Source organism: Hirundo rustica, chromosome 4 (assembly GCF_015227805.2).
Source record: "Hirundo rustica isolate bHirRus1 chromosome 4, bHirRus1.pri.v3, whole genome shotgun sequence".
NCBI classification, from domain to species: Eukaryota; Metazoa; Chordata; class Aves; order Passeriformes; family Hirundinidae; genus Hirundo; species Hirundo rustica.
Genome location: NC_053453.1, coordinates 62,239,022 through 62,254,819, shown reverse-complemented (window position 1 = coordinate 62,254,819; position 15,798 = coordinate 62,239,022). Strand labels below are relative to the sequence as shown.

The 15,798-nt window shown below is 40.9% G+C and overlaps 1 protein-coding gene across 3 annotated transcripts in view; it reads left to right on the top strand.

Annotated features, from left to right (window-relative positions):
• Window positions 1–15,798, top strand: part of VWF (von Willebrand factor) — a 137,018-nt gene that overhangs the window by 66,848 nt on the left and 54,372 nt on the right. For all 3 annotated transcript variants that reach the window (XM_040063459.2, XM_040063457.2, XM_058420108.1), the window contains exons 20-27: window positions 2,642–2,780; window positions 4,278–4,412; window positions 7,734–7,883; window positions 8,546–8,686; window positions 10,296–10,415; window positions 10,977–11,133; window positions 11,698–11,856; window positions 12,779–12,914. In XM_040063459.2, the coding sequence (XP_039919393.1) occupies window positions 2,642–2,780; window positions 4,278–4,412; window positions 7,734–7,883; window positions 8,546–8,686; window positions 10,296–10,415; window positions 10,977–11,133; window positions 11,698–11,856; window positions 12,779–12,914 (1,137 nt within the window). The remainder of the gene's footprint in view (window positions 1–2,641; window positions 2,781–4,277; window positions 4,413–7,733; window positions 7,884–8,545; window positions 8,687–10,295; window positions 10,416–10,976; window positions 11,134–11,697; window positions 11,857–12,778; window positions 12,915–15,798) is intronic.

The window sequence follows — 15,798 nt, the reverse complement described above, 5'->3', positions numbered from 1 at the left end:
GAAAAGAGTGAGTGCTCTGTGTCTTTCACCATTGTCCTGCTTGGTTGCTAGAAAAGGATTTGTAGATCCAAAGGAGAGTTCTGGGCTGCTCAGTTTGCAGGGAGGGAAGCCCTCAGCACAGCCTTTGGTAAAGTACAGTGGCCACCTTTGGCTTCTCCTGCAAAGAACATTGGCTGCAATGGAGGTGTTTTGTTTTCTGTGTGTGTGGGGGGAATGGTGGCTCATTCCTTCAGAGCTCCAAGAGTTCAGGGTGTAGGACATTCAGCCACCAGCAGAGTAAAAATTCTGGAGGATTTCTGAACTCAGACTTGAGAATCTTTTATGTATTCTACCCTAAATGCCTCGGCCCAGCTCTGTGGCAACCCCAGGAGCAATGTTTGTCATCCTCTGTATGACTGGCTGGAGCTGGGTTAGAGAATCAGCACTGCCGGAGAGTCCAACACTTGATTTTTGTCTGGTACACTGCTCTTTGAATCACAGTGATTTCAAGTTTTGCAATTTTTAACTAGTGGGACCGTTCCTAGCTAGCATAAGTTTGCCTTGGATGGTTTTATGTGGAAATATTGAACCTCCCTGTGTTTTATTTCATTTCTTTCCTTTGCATCTACATGTAACATAGTGAATCCATGTACTGTAATTAAACCTGGGAAAAAATAGGCTTGAAAGGGAAAAAGATGGAGGAGAAATTGATGCTTTTGTCTAGAGGCATATTCTATAACCTGCTTACATTGCATTTAGTTAAAAGAAACTCAGTTGAAAAAACAGGCACCATGAAAATTTTATTGAAACAAGAAGAGTACGGCATGAAACTCCTCAATGTTAAGAATTTTTCAAAAATCCTCACAATAACCATGATCAGCCTTTTTATTTTCAATTATTCTTATAATCTTTGGTCTTAAAGTAGTCATAACCATGTTGCTTCATTCTTGTAACTGCCTACATAACTCTGGCAATACCATTGTGAATTATATTTCCTCAAATACACAGAATATCCTTTAATATCAGGGTCGAGAAAACGTTAGAAATCAGACTTTTTCTCATTGATGAAAAGTTCTGCCTCAAATTTTAGGTGTTTTTCAAGAACGTGAAAGTAAAATTGGAAATAGGGTCCCATCAAAAATGCCATTAGGGCTTTTTTGAACTATGTGACTTTGAAAAGTTTCCTGATAGTTCTCAGCATAATCAAGTCAAATGTCATTTAGAAAAAGATATAGGAAATTACTAGTGCTTTGAGAATTAATAAGGATTGAGAGTCTGCATTTTGGAGGTTGAGATCTTCCTTTTCTTTTATTTTTGTATTTTGTACTGCTGTTGCAGGAGTTCTCATTCTCACTTGTTCTTAGCCAGATGTGAACACCTGCAAAGGCAATATATGAGCCAGAGGTGTCAGATTTGGCGTTTACATCCGACTTGACATATGGGAGACCCTAATTCATGAACAACGGAATGTCTCCAAGCCTAAGCCAGTGGCAAGCCTTCTGTTATGCAATGTATTGGGAATTCATTGTGGAGCTCAATGAAAATTTTGGAGTCACACTTGTGCAGCAGTGCAGAGCAGAAATTTGCTAATCTGAATTTAACCAGCCCACGTCCCTTATAATCTGTCCATGCACGTATTTACAAAATCTTGCTGTTGGCTAACTGTTAGCAGAGAATTCATAGAGGAGAGGGGGCAAGAGGTTTCATGTTACTGAAATTTCATTCTTTGAAGAAAATGTCTTGCAGAATATTTGTTATGATGTGAAATGTTACCAAGATTAAATAATGCCTATGCTTAGGTTAAGGCATTATTAGAGAACTCAGTTCTGTGCCCAGTTTTTTCTTCGGGTAGCAATTTGATCTTGAGAAAGTACTTCAAGTTTTTATCCCTCAGTTTTTATGTCTGTAAAGCATGGATAAATTCCCCTTTCCGTGTCTCACAGAGTTTGATTAGAAAATTCCTGGGGCAGTGATGGTGTCCATGTGCATTCATGGAGCATTTAGTGGATGAATGTTTTCCCATCCTCCAGCAATTTATTGCTTAATAATTACTGAATTATTATTATTGTTAGATACCCTGTCAAATGGTAGTCTAACTCTCCACTGATTTGAGGTTTTATTTTTATTTGTTCAGTCTTTTGCTAGTTAGCAAATTGATTTCTTCCATTGATCCGAAAGCCTCTGGGTGTCAAGAGAAAGTTTTCCTTTCATACTTGCAGCTTCTGTAGCGAGGTTGTGGTACTCCAGGATACCTCTGGAAAAGGGCAAGAGTGGCGGATGCTCTGCTTTGCTGAAAGGGTACTTGGAGCAGAGCAGCATATCCTAAATTAAATTCTAGTACAAAAAAGTGTTCCAGCAGACTCTGTCCTTACCTATTTTGTAACTGGGAAATTCAAACCATGCAGAGTCCTACATGCAGCTTGTAAGAAACAGAGAAACACATCCCGTATTCGTTTAATCGTAATGCTTTATTTGGATTTGTATACCCACTGCTAACATATACTGATTTATGTTGATGAGAGGGCCCCTCATCTCATGGTAGAGAGCTCCTGGAGGCAGATGCTGTGGCATTTTCACTTTGCCTAAAGCACTTTGCATTCTCTCACTTGTTATTTACATTGAGGTAAGGACAACTGTCACTGCCGGCTTTTCTCTGTTACAGTGTTTGCCAGGGGAGGAAGTGGGAGTGCACCAAAAATCTGTGTGATGGCACCTGCACTGCTATTGGTACAGCTCATTACTTGACATTTGATGGATTGAAATACAAGTTTCCAGGAAACTGCCAGTATGTGTTAGCTCAGGTAAGAGTATGTCAAATGCTATTGTTGTCTATCAGATAAAAAGAGCTTTACACTAGGTGAGAAGCCCAGTGTTTGGATAAAGCACAGTTAACTATTTCTGATTACTAAGCCAGATGTATAGTAGAGAAGAATAGAGCTTATTAATGTCTTCAGAGATATCTTGAGGATGTTGAAGAGTGCATTGTATTCTACAGAAACCAGGCTGGCATGTCCAGCTTGTCATTGTGAACCTTATGAGAGCACCCTGGTACAGAGCAGAGCTGTCTGAATCCATTCTCTAAAATGGAATTGTGGCTATCCATAAATCAATGTTTTCTTCTTTTCCTCTTTATCCTGTAGTGGTAGCTTGCTGTCTGGCTGAGTGAGACAAGGAATGCTTAGTGAACCTTCCCTAAATGCACGCAGAGCAGAGGCTCTGCTCATTCCTTTCAGCATGGTCCCTGTCTTCCATGCACCACCTGCTTGGAGTCCCTTGACAGTATCCATTTTTCTCACAGCGAGGAGAGGGGGATGAAGGCAGAGCACACTGAAACCAACTTCTGATTTATGGAAGCAGCTAGAATTTAGAGTTAACTAAGATAAAGTCTCATCTACGTGCAAATTATCAGGTATTTAGAAATGTCTGTGCAAACAAGGACTTAGGGGAAAATTTGGTCTAAAACTAGATGGACTGATTCACTGCTGATTGATAACAATGTTCTGCAGTTACAGTGTGATGTGTTTCTTGGACAGGCTACTGTTTTCCCCGCAGAGTCCTCATGAGGCACCGTGCTCATTGCAGTTCTCCTCAGGGAGGAAGGTGGGATCAACCTGCCTCTGCCTAGCTCTTTGAAATATGCTCCCACCTTGATGCCAGCTGGATTATGTTTGAGTGATTGCTTTGCCACTACTGAGATCTCTGTGTAAAGGTCTTATGGGCAGCAATGCCATACGCTACTACAAAACTACTTAAAATGGATTTTAGATCTGTTTTCCTTAAATAACAGACACAGAGAGCTCCACACAGGGCCCTTTTCTTGAGCGGTGTGTACTGAAAAAAATGAAAACAACGAAAAAAATAAAATCTAAAAGGCCAGAGAGATATGAGTCATCCTCTAAACATCATATGAACTCTGCAAGGATCTCAGAAATATTTGACTTATAAAAAAATCAATACAATAAGTTATCTGTGTATTCAGATATGCCCTGTGCCTATCATACATCTTTAAATATGACAGATTCTGTAACATTGTGGATTCTCCCTGCCAGAAAATACTCTCCAAATTATTCATGTGTGTCACTGGCGGAGTGTGCCTCACTCTTTGAGGGATGGAACACATGAATATCGGTGCTAAGCATGAACTAAAGGAACATGGGAACAGTTGGCATGCCAATATATATCCTATTGACCACAGATTACACAGTATTGTTTGAGGCTTCTTTTTTCTCTGTGTTTTTCCCTGTGTGTGCTTCTCAAATATTCTGTATTAGTGACTCAGTTATTTTCTTATCTGATAGGATTTCTGCAAGGGTGACTCTGGAACGTTCCAGATACTCGTTTCAAATGAAGGTTGTGGCTTCACTGGAGAAAAGTGCACCAAAAGGATTATCATTATCTATGAAGGAGGGGAAATAGAGCTGTTTAATGGAAACGTATGTACTCTTTATTTTCTTTTTCCTTCCTATTTTTTTGGGAAAAGAACTTGAGATTGCTCAGTAAGCTGGGCATGAATGATCTCACACTCAGGGGTTCTTGATCATAAAAAGAACAGATTAGCAGGATTATATTTATCCATTTTGCTTTCAGGGGTATAATGCTCTTTTGGTATTTCTGCTTGGTGCCAATCAGTTTATCTCAGATAATCAGAGTGGTTTGGGTTGGAAGGGACCTGAAAGATTACCCAGTTCTACTCCCCTGCCATGGGCAGGGACACCTTCCACTGTCCCAGGTTGCACAGAATCCCATCCAGCCTGGCCTTGGAACACTTCCAGGGATGGGGCAGCCACAGCTTCTCTGGGAAACCTGTGCTAGGACCTCAGCACCCTCACAGGGAAGAATTTCTTCCCAATATCCAATCTAAACCTGCTCTCTCTCAGTGTGAGGTCATTCCCCCTTGTCCCACTTCAGACCTCTGTAAAGAGTCTCCCTTCAGCTCTTTTGCAGCCTATTTAGCTACTGGAAGGCTGCAATAAGGCCTCCCTCATGCCTTCTCTTCAGGCTGAACAATTCCCACTTTTTCAGTCTGTTTTACAACAGAGGTGCTCCAACCCTTGGTGGCCTTCTCTGGACTCATTCCAGCAGCTCCACATCCTTCATATATTGGGTGCCCCAGACCCTTTCTAAACATGAGAGAATAGGCTTTTCTTGTCAAAGCCTATGTCCAGCAACTTGAAGTGCAAGGAAGGGCTAAGAAGTGGCATGTGGCTACTAAAACATCAGAGCTAATTTAAGAATCTGAAGGACTGAGCACACAGGCCCAAAAAAGAGTCACTGCTCAACAAATTGATACTGAAGTGTTAGCTGTGCTTTGCCCTGTTAAATTGCTGGATGGAATATCCACCTGACTATATTCTTTCCTCCCTTTTGCTACTGACAAACATTGAAGAATTGACCAAGAAATCTCTTCCACCTCCCATGTCCCTTCCCAGCAGGAAATGAGCTTTCCCGAGGGCAGAGTTCAGCCCTTCTCCTTGAGCACTGTAACAATTCATGCTGCCTGTGAGCTCAACCATTGTGGAGCTGCAGTGGTTTATCATTTCAGTCACTGTCTTCTCAGAAGTCCTGTGCTCTGAGCTGGCATCTGGACCAGAGATTTGCAAGAATGCTCCCAGTGAAACGTGAAACCTCTCTACATTTGCCTTGCTTTGGGTTAACAGACCAGGCTGTACCAGGTTTGGAATTGCCTGCCAATTGCCACTGAGCCTTGGCAGGAACACAAAAACATGACCTTTATTAAAGGTGTCTGTGCAATGCACCTTGACAGCACAGGATCCGTGCAAGCTTTTGGGTGGTGCAGGAATGAACACAAGACATATCAATTGTCCAATTTTTTACTTTTACTGCTAAAGAATTCCCAGCTTGGGTAAGGGTGAATAGCAGTGCAGGGGTGATTCCATCCAGCTGGGCTTTATCTGAAAGCTTCTTTAGGTGACAGGTTTTCAGAAGAGCTGTGATTCCACTTGGATATGTAAGAAAGGGCCAGAAGAAAATAGCAGGTGATTTAGGCATCCAGCGGCTCCAGCATCAGAGGCTGTTTGGTTCCTGAGAGAGCCTGTTCTTGTGAGACCTAGGTCTGTAGTACAGCACTGTCCACATGACCCTGAGTGAATTTTTAGTTGTCTTTTCAGAGAGTTTAAGGCTCAGTATAATAATATCTAGAGCATGTTTGCTTAGAAAAATAACAGCAACTAAAAAAGGCATTATGGAAAATCAACTGATATGGACACTCACAGGCAAATTCTTAGTCACTAGTCACTTAGTCACATTCTACACTCTTTTTCCATAAGAATTCTTAGAAGCAAGTAGAAGAATCAGGGTTTTTTTGGCTATTAAAATGTTTCCAATTAACATTGTTTTAAGATGATGTGCTTTGAGAGCAGCTTCTACTGCTGCTGGTAAATGGGGGTTTAATTGACATGTTGCAGTTCTGGCTGACATTTACGAAAAAATAAAATAATTTTTGCTTTTCTGAAACAAATCTGAAAGTTTGCAAGGTCAAAAGTTTATGACTTCATGGTTGGGCAAAAAGCCTCCACAAACATGAAAATTCTGTAATTTAGGTCAACCTCCCGGCTCAACTTTGTCCTCTTCTTTTTTTTGGAACCCTCTGAATTTGGAAACACAAAGGCTGTTCTAGAATTTTAAGTGGTCAAGTGGCTATACTGTGTTGTAATATGCTGGGCAGAGGAGAAAGTTAAAAAGCTTTCAGTACCTAAAATATCTTTTAGTATCTTCCCTAAAGACATTGAAGACCTTCTTTAGAAAATCCATGGAAGATGTAAACTGTCTTATCTTGGATAAATGTTTCTGATGGTAACTCAAAGATTAAAAGAATTGAATTATGGTGCTGAGCTTTTATTTATTTGAGCAAGAAAGAATAGTGGGATAAGGAAATATTTTGCTCTCAAAGTAGGGAAGTGAGTAAATGATTTCTGGGCTCTTCTTTCTCCCTTACATTAACTGCTATTGGTACTGAATGAAAGTTTTCATCTACCTCTTCCAGAACTAAGCAGTTAATGCATTAATGGTGCTTAAAGTAGCAGCCATGCCAGACTTTTCTTTCCAAATGTGGTTAATATTCCTATTAGAGTTCCCATTGAAAGGGGACTGTGGTGTGAAAGGGAGCATTTTAAATTAATCTCTTAAATTCTTAGTAGCTGGAGGCAGTGAATTTGCAGCCAGATGGAAAGAGGAACACTCAGGAAAGGAAAGTGATGGAAAAAATTAATAGACACTGAAAGGAATCTCTCTGGATTTTCCCTGTTGGTGTAGTTGGTTGAGAAGAAAGTCCTTCCTGGCTACAGAGTAAATTGGTCTTTCAGAGGCCATTGACATATGTGGTTCTCCAGTTCTCATTTCCCTGGAACCAGAAGGACAGAATTCTTAAGTTTCCTAAAATGCTGTAATAAAAAAAAGCCCAAACCAACATGTAATTATTACTAGTGAACTAGTGACCAATACTAAACTGGTAATTAATTGGGTATACCCTGTCTTTATCAGCCCTGCTTCGTACGTTGGCATCTGTGTGTTATACCCTGGGACCACATTCAAACACTTTGAAAATGGGATGAGATTGAAATATAATGTATTGTATCCCAAATTTCTGATTTTATCTGGAGCATCTGGGTAGTGTATGGAAACTCTCTGGAGAGCAGCATGATTGGAAGCACCTGTTAACATGTCCCACTGGGAAAATCACCTACCTTAAATAATAATTAGAGGCACTGCTGATAGCACGTGTTTCTCTCATTCAGGTAAACATCAGGGTACCTCCTAAGGGTGAAGATTATAACTTAGATGTCATCAAGTCTGGCCGTTATTACATTGTTTTACTGGGCAAAAGCATCAGTGTGACCTGGGACCTGGCCATGGGAGTCTCCATTATCTTAAAAGGCAATTTCAAAGTAAGTGGTTTTTGCTTCACTTCTTATTCTTACTAATGACTGCACTTAACCTGTCCCTGGGGAACAGCTTTTTTTTTTTTTTTTTTTTTTTTTTTTTTAATTGTAGGTTTTCAGGGAATATTAGGCACTTTTTCAAAAACGGAGGGGTTTGTTAATACTGCAGGACTGCCTTCCTTTCCTGGTTGTTCAGCTGTAAGGGCCCAATCCTGGGTCATTGCAGATGAGTTATGACAGAAAGGAGGGTGAGTGCTGTGGAGCCTCAGAATACCCATGCTTTGAGGGATTTCTTCTGCGTTCAAGAAGAACAGCACAAGGAGCCGGATTTACTGGTGATAGCGATGGGCCGGCGATCTCCAAAAATAAAATGGGATTGTAGGGAAACACTCCAAACAGAGCCACCGGGCACAGCTGATTAGAGCAGTCCTGCTTTCTGGAGTCCTTGGGGACAGTGTGGTCCTGCATTCAGCAAAGCAGAGTGGGAATGGGCACTACACATTCTGTGGGAGAGATTGTGTCCATTTTAGTGGCCTTGGGAAGGCCATGGGTAATTCAGTTTTTAAACCTCATGGCATTAGAGCACCAAGCTAAAAAGACTTCTTAACAAAACCCTAAGCTGCTCTACAGATGTAAGATTAATCGTTTCTTGTTTATTTCCCTGCAAGGATCAAGTGTGCGGTCTGTGTGGAAATTTTGATGGAATCCAAAACAATGATTTGACCAGCAGCAATGAACATCTTGAAGTAGATCCAGTTGACTTTGGGAATTCTTGGAAAGTTAATTCCCGCTGTGCTGATGTTGTAAAGGTGATTGTAAATGAACTATGAAAACTAATTGCTGTGGGTTTACAGTATCACTGAAGAGTGGACAAAGAGCTTTAAAAGGATTAAAATAAGTAGAAGTTAACTCCTTCCCCCATGTTTTTGCCAAATAATATTATTTCTTTAAATCTGGTAAAAGGTCAGTTAACTTATGTAAAGCTTCTGGGCTGCCTGGCTTCAGAGGAATGTTAAAATAGCCAATTTGTATGGTAGAGACTGTTGCTAGAGTTATCCAGCCCAGATGCTTGAAATCCAGCTATCACTGGAAATCTCATTTTAGAGTTTAGTCTAAAAAAATAGCTGTAATTTTTACTTGGGGGAGTTTGGATAAAAATTTCATTTTTCCCTTTTTAAATTTCTATACCCCAAATCTTAGTTTGTCCATTACAAACCATGAAACCATGGAATGCACAGGTTAATTTCTTTCTTTATGATTTGTTTTGTTTTGTTTTTCTTTTAGTAAAGAGCATTCTGTTTTTATGTTCAGGTTGGAAAGGCTCGAATAGAAAAAGCAGAATACACGAGGGGATGGGAGACCTTATTGCCATCCATCATTGCATGTGAATTTTGGGAAGGATAGCTGCTTTCTAAAAGTGTTATCTATGTCACAGTGCTGGAAGTTTCTTGGAGTACTAATTATATTACACATAAGAGTCTACTTCCTATTTCTATTCCTATTCCAAATACAGAGTTTTGAAAGAATGAAATTGAATAATAAATTTGTATGTAGCTGATAAACAAAGCTCAGAGTATTTCCAAATGAAATGTGCGAGGGAACACCTTGAAAACAACTTGTAAAACAAACATTTGTAAAACAAAGCATTTCATTCAGCTGATGCTTTTTTTTTTTTTTTTTTTCCCTTGAACACTTATCCAAGTGATCAGGGACGGGGGGTGGAAAAAGCCTTTCTTAGATCTTTTCTTACAAGATTTAAATTATCAGAAAAATACACTGAAGCATTTATTCTTGATCACATGAAATCTTCTGGGTTAGTTGTTATTATGTGCAAGTGTGACATAGCAACTGTATTACCTTGCTGAATGCCACGTTTTTTCATTTGACTTGATTGAAGCACAGTAAAAAGTTGCAGTACTAAAGAGTGAGGCCACAGGGTCAGACTGAGAAGGAGCAGCTTCTCATTTCAGTGTCACAGGTACAGAGCGGGACCTGCAGGTGGTAAATTCCATGTCCATACTCCTTGTTCTTAGATTAATTAAGTGGGAGGAGGGAAGATTACTGAGCTATTTTTTTCAGCAGTGGCCTTGGGTATTGTCTGCTGATCATACTTTTAAGTCTTGTACACCTTCTGAGGAGTTGTAGATGGTCATTTGTCAGGATGGGTGTTTGGTACAGTGGGTCTTCCTGTCATCTAAATGGCTGAATTGAAACTTCAGGGTACAAGTAAGAGCTAGAGAAAACCGAGGAGGTAATCTGCTCTGCTGAAGCAGGATCTGTGTGTGTTGTACAACAGGTTGAAACTTTACTCAAAGAAACAATTTCTTTTGCTTGTGAGTCTCTTACTTCAATTTCAAGAGTCCCAAGTTCCTGAAGACAAGGCTAATGTAATCTCTACTTGTCTCTTATGATACTAAGCCCAGCTTGGAACAGACCTTGATGTCTCCACTGTGTGGTGGAAACATAGTGAAGCAGGTGATGGTAGAAACATCATGCAGCATTTTGTCTGGAAGTGTCTTTGAAGAATGCAGAAAATTGGTGAGTACTGGGTAACGTGTTTCACATTCTTCAATGCTGCATGATCTATTCTGGCACTGATTGCAACTGAGGGAAAAAGTGTGGTTGAGCTGACAAGCACATAGGACTTGGTGGAGGCTGGCTGGTGTTCTCATCTCTTGCCTTGTCCTGTAGCTGTTGCTTTATGGGAAAATGCATGTTTATGGGGAAATGCACCTATTAAGCTATGAAATACCTTCTTTCCCAAGGGAAATTTTACTGTACAGTCCAGAGACTGCACATGAAGTGAAGTCTAAGGGTTGAGAATTGGGGGAAAGGGGAGCTGAGCCAATGCAATGCAATTCAGGCTGTGTTATACCCAAACTGCTGGGTATCCCATGAGACGGATGGAGACAAGGCTTAAAAATATTAAGTGATCACAAACTGCAGTTCTTGCTGGCATCAGCAGAAAGATTTGCACTGATATAAGTGTCTCCTTGACCCTTGGCAAGTGGAGCAGCCAAGCCACCTGAAGGTTAACGATGGGTGCAGGAAGGAGATGAAGGGACTCAGTGTCCTGTGCCCTACGTTTCTCTCTTGTAGGTGAATCCAGAGCCCTACATTGACATTTGCCTGTATGACACCTGTGCTTGTGAGTCTGTTGGGGACTGCGCGTGTTTCTGTGACACCGTCGCAGCCTACGCGCACGCCTGTGCGCAGAAGGGGGTTGCTGTTCACTGGAGGTCACCGACTCTGTGCCGTGAGTACTGAAAGCGTGAGGCAGAACTGGGTGAAAACGTTCAGGGCTTTGGCTCAGACTGGTCAGATTTAGCTCTGCTCCTGCTGACATACAGAGAATTCCATGTCAATGAGGCTGGGCTAACAGCTCTCTCTGATGCTCCTGCTCCCTCTTCTATTTCTTTGCCTGGCAAACCCATTCCATCAATTAGGAGATGTAATAGCCTGTGGTACAAAATCTAGAGGAGTAAATAGTTTCAGTAGTATATATATGTACATGTGCCTTAATTAAAATTTATAGTTTGGGGTTGTGTTGTACTTGCTATTATCAAACCTAAGAATTTCTGGTCTAGAGCAAATAGTCCATTGTGTGAAAAAAGATGTAGGTGTGAAGAGGTGGCCTGCCCTGATTGTAGTCAAACAATAAATCATAAAAAATATATATCTTTATTTAAAAGTGGAAATTTTTCTTTTTCTAGATATGTGGTCCACTTTGTACAGTGTTTGGTGCCATAATTCTGAGAGGTATGGTGGATATACACTCTGGTTTGACTTTTTTTTTGCCTCTGATTCTGTCCCTGCGTAGCACAAAGCTGTGAGGACCTGAATAAACAGGAATTAGATTATCAGTGTGAATGGAGATATAACAGCTGTGGACCTGCTTGCCCTGTCACATGCCAACACCCCCATGCTTTGGAGTGTCCTCTGCAGTGTGTGGAAGGATGCCACGTGCACTGTCCTGCAGGTAAGTCCATATTTTGATTTGTTTAAACAGCTTTTCTTCTTCTTAACAGGTTCACTGATGTGTTTTCACCACAATTCCTTACCGCCTGAGGAGGAAGGTGGTTGGGCATCTTGGTTTGGGTTTGTGAAATGGGCACAGTGTGTGGAGGGCATGAAGTGGTGCCCAGAAGAGGAGGATGAGTCCTGGCCAGCAGGGGTGAGGGAAGATGGGAACAGATTGATGAGACTGCAGGATTAGGGGCTGTGTGGCAACAGAGATTGTTGACTCTGTGGTTAAAGTAGGATATGAATTTGTGCTGGAAATTGATAAAATTCTCTACTTCAGCTACAGCAGTGAAACCTATTGCCTTCACCTCCTTATTACCTCCAAGATGCTCCTTAGAGTACCCAGCTGGCATCCTGCCACGAGTACTATTCCAACTACTCTTAACTATTCCAACAACTACCTAGTAGAAAAGGGAAAGAAAAAACATACGGGAAATATGGGACAGGGAGAAAAAAGAGATGAAGGGAAGCAAATAAGGTATTTTAAGCTATTCTAGGCCCTAGTATTTCTGATCAGAGCAAGGTGAAGGATAGGAGGAAAAATAAATAATATATACGTAAAATGAAAAGTGCCATTTTCCCCTGCTATTACCGATACCCTGACATCTTCTGCGCTTTGTTCTGAAGACATATTTACCTTCTGTGTGGTGCTGGCTCTTGCAGGTTATACACTGGGTTAGGTGCTTTCAATATCTAAATAAAAGCCATTGTGAGGGAAGGAGATTCTTCTCTGTGTCAAGTTGGCAATGGCCACAACACCAAGCAGAGTATTTGGGAGGTTTGAGCCCACCTCAGAAGCACCACTTTGTTTATAAAGTGATTAGTTTTACAGTTCATGACAACTGGCATCTTTACACTGCTCTGCTCTTTTGAAACAGGGAAAATACTTGATGAGCTCTCCCTGGATTGTGTCAGTCCAGAAGACTGTCCTGTGTGTGCAGTTGGAGGTGACAGGATCCCACATGGAAGGAGAGTAATTTTGAACAGAGATGATCCGCAGCACTGTCAGTCTTGGTACGATGGGGTTGTGCAGGGAACCAACATCCCTCTTGTGTAGGATGAAGGGCCAGGGATGAAGAACACCCTCATTAATAAGTGCATGGATGTAACTTTTAAGTCTACCACTCATAAAGAAGCTTGGAAACCATCTTTTATTTCAATACCCCTTCACAGAGAGCCCAGAGCTGAAGTTTTTTGGTGACAGTAGTAGGGATTATAGGATGTCAGCTGAATTGAAGCAAGTGAAATCCATAAATTCCTTTCAATAAAGCTCTCTTCCCATGTGTAGGTGGCCTTACTGGCTTCAGATGTTCCACTTCTTTTTGTGCAATGTGTGATTCAACATCAATAAAGCTGTCAGACTCCTTCCTTCTGCCAGCGCTAAAAAATTCCTGTGTGTAGTGCAAGATCTGAATGTGCACTCAGTTTAGAACTTACTGAGATAATTAGCAGTTGGAACTGTGTCCCATTACTGGAAAACCAATTTCCATGAGCTGTTAAGGTGATACCTGTGGTCTGATCCTGCATACAGGCATTTCCAAATAGGATGAAATGAATGGCAGGGAGTGTGATCCTGCACCATGCAGGATAGGGGCCTTCAGCTGCAATGCAGCAGAGACTGTTAGCATTTTGTTTAATGCCCCATGGCATATTATGAAAATTTGTCATTCTCTGGATATCTGGACCATGGATGGATATTTTCACTGGTGACTTATAATGCCGTGAATAAAAGAGAGCTTTCAAACTTGTAAATTGATCAGATTTAATGGAAACTGAGTTGTAAAACTGCAGCAGCTATTAGACCAGACCAACACCTTACCTCCAAACCTGAACCTCATAGAAGCTCAGAATGGGTACAAACTTAAAATTCCTGGTGTCCAGGCAGGGCTAGTTAGGCTGATCAATTAAATACATACTTTTTAACAATGTATGTGAAGAGCCCTGCATTCCATCAAAAGGTCAAAAAAGAGTCTTCTTTAATGAGTCTCTGTTCTCTAATTTTGTAATTCTTAATAATAATTTATCTTAAATGTTGATACACTGGCTGCTGCTCACAAAAGATTTCAGAGCATTAGGAAAACTTACCTCACTAGGGAAACATCCTTTTGCATAGCTGTCACCTAATTTAGATGCCTACACCATCTGTACAAACAATACAAAATATTACACAAAAATGAACTTCATAGCAAACATCCAAAGGAAATTGGAAACTAGAAGAGTCTAGTTCATATTAGGATTAGAATAATAAATCTGTTGCTGTATGTTAATGCCAAAAGTAGCTGTGCATTCACAATTAGGAAGACAGTAAAATGAGCTTGAAAAGAACATAATGCTTGAATTAAGAGAACTTAAATGAAGATGCCACACATAAAGTGAAGTATTTTCCTGGAAAATGGCACCTTCTTTCATTGACTCATGTAGTTTGTACATCCTGGGTTTTCTCTGGTAGTGAAAAGAAGCGTTTTTTGGTGGATGCTCTTTCGTAACCTTTTCCTACTCTGTTCCTTGGACTGTCCAGTTAGACAAAGAGAATATAAAGACTGTTCCATCCTTTGCATGAGTGCAGTCATGTTCCTATCTCTGAGAAGCGAAGCTGGTCAGAGGGTTGGAACACTTCTCCTGTGAGGAAAGGCAGAGACAGATGGGATTGTTCAGGACGGAGAAGAGAAGGCTCTAGGGAGATCTCTTTATGAGTTTTCAGTGTTTCAGACTATGAGGAAGATGGGTACAAAGTTTTTAGCAGGGCCAGTTGGGGCAGAACAAGGGGTGATGGTTTTAAACTGAAGGATGCTCAATTTATGTGAGACATAAGGAAGAAATTTTTTACAAAGGGTTGGTAAAACACTGTCACAGGTTGCCCGGAGAGGTGGTCAATGTCCCATCCCAGGAAATATTTGAGGTGAAGCTGAACATGGCTCTAAGCAACATGGTTTGCTTGAAGATGTCCCTGCTCATTGCAGGAGAGTTTGACTTTGATACGCTTTAGAGATTTCTTCCAGCCCAAACCCTTCTGTGATTCTAGGAAGTAAAGAGAAACATGCAGCCAGGAATTAGAAGGGCAGGAGCATTAAAGCCTTGCTAAAGATGAATGTATTATAAATCAGTTCATAAAGGATGGAGGGTGACTGAGGTGAAAAAGCTCACAGTGGTGCAGAAGGAAAAGGTGGTGCATATTGGAAAAGGCAGAGATAGGGGGAGGAAATGAAAATTGGGAGCTGAGCTGGGAAGGGGAAAATGTACTGATGGATGGATGTGAGTAGAAATGGTGAGGGAAGACATAGGGCTAAAAAGATAACTTCTATGGTTGAAATGAAGCATTTAATGTGAGAAACTGGAGCGAAAAAGAAATAATGGTAAATAATAGGAAGGTAAGAGAGACATAAGAAATGGTGGCAAATGAAAGTGTGCCAAAGCTGTATCTAAAATTACGTCAGGGAAAAAAAAATCACCAGGAATGTAGAGCACTTTAGAAGTAGAAAAAAGATTATTAATTTCAGTGAAGTTGAAATCTCTGTAAACTTGGCCTTTGCACAGAGTTTGCTGAGTCATATCAGAGGTAAAACATTTCTCCTGCTCTAGGATTTTACTTGGCGTTAGCTGCCTGCAGTTTGCCTCATGTTTTGGTTCCTTGTGAAGCAAACCAGATCAGCCAGTTCAGTCCACCAGTGGCCTGTAGGTTGCTGTACTGCTGTTGCTCAGTGGCTCCTAAGCAGTTTCCAGACACAGATTTTACCCCTTCTGCCAAAGACTGTTCTAAGGAGTTTCATCTGACAAACACATGTGGTCATGTTTCCAGGATCTAAACAAACATCCATGAACATAGGGAATTTAGGTGTACAATACCATGTACAAAGTTGTGGGGAATTGGGGTGGGGGGAAAAAATTATTCACGTCATGT